The sequence below is a fragment of the Mus pahari genome, chromosome 19 (assembly GCF_900095145.1).
Source record: "Mus pahari chromosome 19, PAHARI_EIJ_v1.1, whole genome shotgun sequence".
NCBI classification, from domain to species: Eukaryota; Metazoa; Chordata; class Mammalia; order Rodentia; family Muridae; genus Mus; species Mus pahari.
This window is the reverse complement of record NC_034608.1, coordinates 72,873,093-72,879,909: the sequence shown is the minus strand read 5'-3', so window position 1 is coordinate 72,879,909 and position 6,817 is coordinate 72,873,093. Positions and strand designations below refer to the sequence as shown.

General features: G+C 42.7%; 1 protein-coding gene across 1 annotated transcript in view; it reads right to left on the bottom strand.

Annotated features, from left to right (window-relative positions):
- Scrg1 (stimulator of chondrogenesis 1) overlaps nucleotides 1-6,817 on the bottom strand; it is a 20,596-nt gene that overhangs the window by 2,455 nt on the left and 11,324 nt on the right. Inside the window, exon 2 of the mRNA XM_021218609.2 lies at nucleotides 440-692. Within this exon, the coding sequence (XP_021074268.1) occupies nucleotides 440-681 (242 nt within the window). The 5' untranslated portion in view covers nucleotides 682-692. The remainder of the gene's footprint in view (nucleotides 1-439; nucleotides 693-6,817) is intronic.

Genomic DNA, 6,817 nt, shown 5'->3' with positions numbered 1-6,817 from the left:
TCCAGGACAGCCAGGGCTATACAGAGAACCCTGTCTTGAAAAAAACCAACCAAACAACCAAACAAACAAAAACCAAACAAACAAAAAACCCAACCCAAACCAAACCAAACAAAACAAAACCAATCATGTTTCTGGGTTGTTATTATAATCATGATAAAATAGTTAAAACAACCTTATAAATAAATATGAATAATGTTAAAATATTTTAAAGTTGGACATATTATACCGCATGCATTTGTGTAGATTTTCGAAGTCCATATTTTAAATTTCTGTGTAGAGAAAATCACAGAGAAATTTATCTTCTTACCAGTGCTGGAAGATGAAGATCCTATGTATAAATTAATCATTTGGATAAATGTAAGACAATAAGAGATGATCTTTTAAGAGGTTTTTCTACAGCTATATCATAGCAATACATGTTGAAATCTCATCTCCTTACTTTGGGCAGCAGAGCAGTTCGCTGAAGTTGCAGTAGCAGATCATCTCGCATCCCTTCCCATCCCAGAAATGATGCTGGACATTTGCGTCGATCAGCTTCAGGTCGGCTCTGCCCTCCGGGAGGCTGTGACAGTTACGATCCTTTAGCAACTTTCTATAGCAGGAGAGGCGACTTGAAGGCATGGCTTGTGTTCCTAACAGCAAAGTTAGTCCGAGGGTGACAAGTACCACAGATTTCATCATGGCTCTTGCTCCTGGTATCGAATAACAAACAAAATAGGTCAGCATTTGTTTTTTAAAACGTGGGACTCATCTAAACATAGACTTTCGCATGTGGGGTAACCTTGGACGCCAAGGGGGTTAGTCTTTTTCAGGTTCTTTTTGTTTCTCACAGTGCACCTTTCTGACCTTTTACATTATTATTTTTTTATTATTTAAGGCAAAAACACTAGAAATACTTGTCTAAAAAAAATTCAAGTGTCTGGACACTACTTAAACACACAGTGAAGGCCAGGGAGGTGGCTCAGTTGGTAAAGACACTGGCTACACTAGTCTGAGAACCTGCGGTCAGTTCCTGGAAGCCATATGAAAAGGTGCAGGTGTTGGCATGATTCTGGAATTCCAGCACTCCTCAGATGTGGGAGGAGATGGCGAGAGGAGACAGGCAAATGGCTCAAAAGCTCACAGGCCAGCGAACCTGAAGTACACTGCAGCAAAAACAATGCCAACGAGGTGGATGGTGAGAGAACTAACACAGAAGACCTCTGATCCTGATTTTCATATGGGTGCCAGGGTATGCATGTGACTGTCCTTACTCAGGCGCGCGCGCGCGCGCGCGCACACACACACACACACACACACACACACTGAACGGGAAGTGCTAAGGGAGAGGAAACTAAGGATGAGAATCTGCATAATATGGTACCCAAACTCACACATTTTTTTATGTGTACTCCCTCAAGAACAACTGCTTTTGAGATAATATAAACTCATAAAGCTTTGTAAAACAGCTAGCATCATCAAACACAATAAACTTGACCTTTCATGTATTAGATGACCGTAAGTCACATTGTCAAAGAACCTAGGTCCCACCCTGACAGAGACAAAACAACTTATTGATGCTGATATTTACTGACGTGGGCATTTCTAGTTTCTTTGGAAGCTCGGTTGTGTTACGTGCGTGATGTTTTTCTGGAAGCCGCCTTGTGAGAGGATGTTTTGTTGAAACGGATACACGAGAGGACATGGGATCTTTTGCTGGAGCTGATGCTTGAGAGGGTGTGTGATGTTCGGAGAGTATAAATGGAACCCCATAAACAGAGAAAGGATGCTCATATATTGCAGTGCCCTTCACCGGTCTTCACTTTGTAGAGATGAATCTCATGGTACTCTGCCTGCTTCCATTGACTTGTGCCAATGTGGCAGAGCCTTGCTGTTTCTGCTGGATCAAACTGCTGCTACTGATTTGTTTGGTATTTACTGTTAGATTGGACTTCTGGTATCCTGACCATGAAGAGTGTAATCACCCTAAAGAACTCCTTCTAGGGCTGGTGAGATGGCTCAGTGGGTATGAGCACCCGACTGCTCTTCCAAAGGTCTGGAGTTCAAATCCCAGCAACCACATGGTGGCTCATAACCATCCGTAACAAGATCTGACGCCCTCTTCTAGAGTGTCTGAAGACAGCTACAGTGTACTTACATATATTAAATAAATTAATCTTTAAAAAAAACAAGAAAATGGAGGCTGGAATTATCTCTTAATTATGTAGCATGGCCGTGACCACCTATGAAAGATAACTTACTGCTAAGTGAGCAAACTTTTGTTGACATAGTTCTAACATTCCACTCTTTGTAAAATAGATTTCCGTAGCTTCTATCCACTGGTCTTGGTTGAACCTTTGGGGTCATACCAGACAAATGTAAGCCCTAAGGAGATAATCCTTTAATAGTGGTTACACAAGACTGAATATTCGTCATATATCTAAATCATCTCATCTAACTGTTGTATTAGACCTGGGGGAAGTGGAGCTTATTGTAGTAAAGGAAGAATAACAACATAGCATGGCAATTAGAATCAGAATCCATAGCTGCGCATACGCACTTTGCTAACATGCCAATATCTCGTTCTGCCATAGGTCATAAAGGGTACTTCTCTTTGTGCTTCTCTTTGCAGTTTAAGAGTATTTGTTTTTAAACCGGGTGGTGGTGGTGCACGCCTTTAATCCCAGCACTCGGGAGGCAGAGGCAGGCGGATTTCTGAGTTCGAGGTCAGCCTGGTTTACAGAGTGAGTTCCAGGACAGCCAGGGCTACACAGAGAAACCCTGTCTCGAAAAACCTAAATAAATAAATAAATAAATAAGAGTATTTGTTTTTAATTAACATACAGAGAAATAGGTTTCAAGATGGCATTCTCATATACACGTGCCTTGGACCCTCCTCCTCTTATCCCACCCCCCCCATGTACGCTTCTCTCCCCCTACTCCTGTACCCTTACTTCCAGGTCCCCCTTTCTGCTTTTATATCAATTTTTCCCCCTCTCCCTTTGTTACTTCTCTTTTTCCCTCTTCTATTCCTCTTCTGATCTCACATCTATAATCGTTCACACACACACACACACCGGACAGGTCTTCCTGAGTCTTACACTTTGAAGGTTAACAACATTGCTGAGAGGAAATGCAAGTGCTGACAGATGCCATGCCGGTCGAGGTCGAGCCGCAGTGGTGCAGTGGGCAGCTGAGCTCCCCGGAGATGATCTACCATCTTGCTCTGCAGGGATGGGGCGTTCCCTAAGGCACAGTCCCAGAGACTTAGTCCCAGGAGTGCTTCTTGCTACTGATGCTCTCTCTCCGGCTTGTCACTACCATGCTCTTTATGTATTTGTCGTGGTGTGAGTGGACACCAGGAGACCCTCACTCCCGATAGCCTTGTGTGATAATTTCCTGGTGATAACCCACTCTGTTGGGCAAGTTTCCTGCAGATCAACACGAAGATGAACTTTTGTGAATTAATGCTGTTTAGGGGAATTAATGACTTTATAGAATTCCAGATTTGAATCAAATAATTTTAGGAAGAAAGTTTAAGGAGAAAAAAAAATAACATGTGGCCACTGAGGCTCTGCTCCATCCACCAATGGTGAAACAGGTCTGGTCAGGTCTGGTCAAGTGTGTGTGTGTGTGTGTGTGTGTGTGTGTGTGTTTGCATGACTTTCTCTCTATCCTTTTTTCTTTCTTTCTCTCTCTCTGGCTCATGAAGTCTAAGTTAAGGAGTAAAGAGCTCACTTAACTTTCTCTTCTTTCTTTCTTTTTTTTTTTTTTTTCGAGACAGGGTTTCTCTGTGTAGCCCTGGCTGTCCTGGAACTCACTCTGTAGACCAGGCTGACCTCGAACTCAGAAATTCACCTGCCTCTGCCTCCCGAGTGCTGGGATTAAAGGTGTGTGCCACCACCGCCCGGCCATAACTTTCTCTTCTTAATCCCCTGCTGCTATCAGCAGGAGTCATTGCCAGAAACCAGCAACTTTTGGCCTCAGGAGAGCAAAAGAGAGTTAATTGCCAGAAGCCATCAGCTACTGACCCCCAGAACAGCAAGAGTTAGATTGCCAGGAGCCACGGGGCAGGGTGCAGAACCCTGTGAGGGAATTAAAGGCCAGAGGTCATCAGTCCAAAGCCTTGTCCCACCTCAGTACCTGACCCTGTTGGGGCTGCACGCCAGCAAAGTAAGAGCTTCCCATTCACTGGATACAGCTTATGAGTAGCTCATCTTAGGTAACATGTGAAATTTTGAGTAAAGACTGATTTTTTTTTTAAGTTTAGAAAATAAAAATATTCCATCATATTCCTGAAAGTTTCAAATTTTCTTTTATATTTGAATTTGAGCTAGTCATCTTTGACCTGGCTTGTAATTTTTTTTAAAATTGTGCACACCTAATTTCTATCTCCAAACATTACTAAATGTAAGAACTAAAACTAGAAAAATTAGATCTATTTATACTTTCTCTGATTTATTAGAGCAAAACATGAGTTCTACAGTGTCTTACCATCTAGCATGCACATATTATATGTATATGTATACTATAACCTTCAAGTGAACTTTTTGCAGATCATAGATTGAAATTCGTTCTTTTAGTTCTTGCTTGGTTTTGATGCAGTCTCAGGTACCCCATTCTGATCACCAGCTACGCACAACCTTGGACTCCGGCTCCTCCTGTCTCCCCCAGCCACGTGCTAGCGTGGCACGTTTTAGCACGCCTGCAGAATTCATACGGCTAAACGCCGATGCCACAAGGGGCTTTCATTCTCATTTACTTCAGAGGAGCCCCTCTTTAATACCCATGAGGTGTAGTTTTAAAAAATAAAACCGAGTAACCCTGGACACATTCCCCGCCCCAGAAGGCTGGAGCTACCAAGTCGTGAACGTTTACCACGTGGCAGGAAAAGCCGTGGGCATTATTTTCTAAGGAAGTATCTGTGTGGAACAAAATGGGCTCCACTCACCGGGTAAAGACTTTTTTATAGCTTTTGGGAACTGAAATTGACATCCAATAAACTCCAGCTACTTCAAACATGTAGTTTGTTAAGTATGTGCTTTTTCCATGACACCATCACGACAATGAAGACATTAATCATAATTGCCTCTAAGTTTCCCCACAGCCTTTTATTGCCTGTCCCTCCTTGTTGTCTAGCTCCTCCAGCAACCATTGATCTGCTGATATTCATATTCTAGATTCATAGCCTAGAATTTTCTATAAAATAGGATATATGAAATTATCCTTTATGTGGGTTAATTCAGTATTGTAGTCTTGAGATGTACCTGTTTTATTGCTAAGTATTCTATTGTATATACTATAAATTGTCTATCCCTTTACCTGCTGATAAACATTTGGGTCATTTGTAATTTGGGACATTTATAATAAAGGTATTGAGAAGACTTCTGTGTGAGTCTTTGTAAGACCAGAGCATTGATTACTGTCGGGCAAGTATGTGCGTGTGGAATAGCTAGTTGGGTTGGATGAAGGAGTCAGAGGTCAACCTCAGTATCATCTATCAGGGACCATCCAGCCTGGTTCCATTTGTAAGATTTATTTTACTTTATGTATGTCTTACCTGTATTCCTATATGTGTACCATGTGCATGCCTGTTGGGTGCAATGAAACTGTGTTTATGGATAGTTGTGAGCCAACATATGGATGCTGGAAATTGAACCCAGCTCACCAGTAAGAGCACCACAGGCCCTTAATTGCTAAGCCAGCTCTCTCCAGGCCCCAACTTGGTTCTTGAGACAGGATCTCTCACTTGCGTCCAGGTTTTGTCAATGGATTAGGCTGGCTGCCCAGGGAACTCCGACAGGCCTCCAGTCTCCACATCCCCAGTGATAAGATTGCAGGCATGCACTGCCAAGTGTGACTTCTTGCCCACGTGGGTTCTAAGGTTCAAACTTAGGTCATTGTGTTTATACCGCAAGCGCTTTGCCAGCAGAGCTGCTGCTCTGGCCCTGGTCTATTTTAACTTTTAAAGGAACTATCAAATCGCTCTTACAAAATGGTTATGTGGTTTTAAATTCCCACTAGCAGTGTGGTTTATACACAGGCTCCAGCTCCCGATTTGATTTTACATCTCAGGCATTTTAATGCATATATAATGATATCTCATTAGTATATACTGCTATTTCTTACTCATTGTTGATGTTAAGTCTTTTCTCAGGTGATAATTCTTTTTTTCTGGTGTGTTTCTTTTAGTGAGGACTATGTTCAAGGGCTGGTGAGATGCCTCAGCTGATAAGTGTGTGTCATGAACCCTGAGAATCTGACTTCAGTTCCGGGGACTTACCTAGTGGAAGGAGAGAACTGACTCTTAGAGCTTGTGCTCTGACAGCCCCACCTCAAAATAAGTAAGTAAACGGAATTACAAAAATTACATTTCAACTCTGTTGCTCATCTTAAAACTAACTGGATCTCGGCTGGGCGTGGTTGGGCATGCCTGTCATCGCAGTACTAGGAAGCTGAGGCAGATGGACCGATGCATTGAGGTTAGCCCATGTGTGATCCATAGCAAGTTCTAGGCAGAGAAGGAAAAGGAAGGAAGGAAGGAAGGAAGGAAGGAAGGAAGGAAGGAAGGAAGGAAAAGAGAGAGAGAGAGAGAGAGAGAGAGAAAAGAGAGAGAGAGAGAGAGAGAGAGAGAGAGAGAGAGAGAGAGAGAGAGAGAGAAAGTCAGACAGACTACAACAAGAAAAAAAACCAGTGTATTCCCGACTTTTAAAAAGTATGCTGGGCTGGTGAGATGGCTCAGTGGTAAGAGCACCCGACTGCTCTTCCGAAGGTCCGGAGTTCAAATCCCAGCAACCACATGGTGGCTCATAACCATCTGTAACAAGATCTGACTACC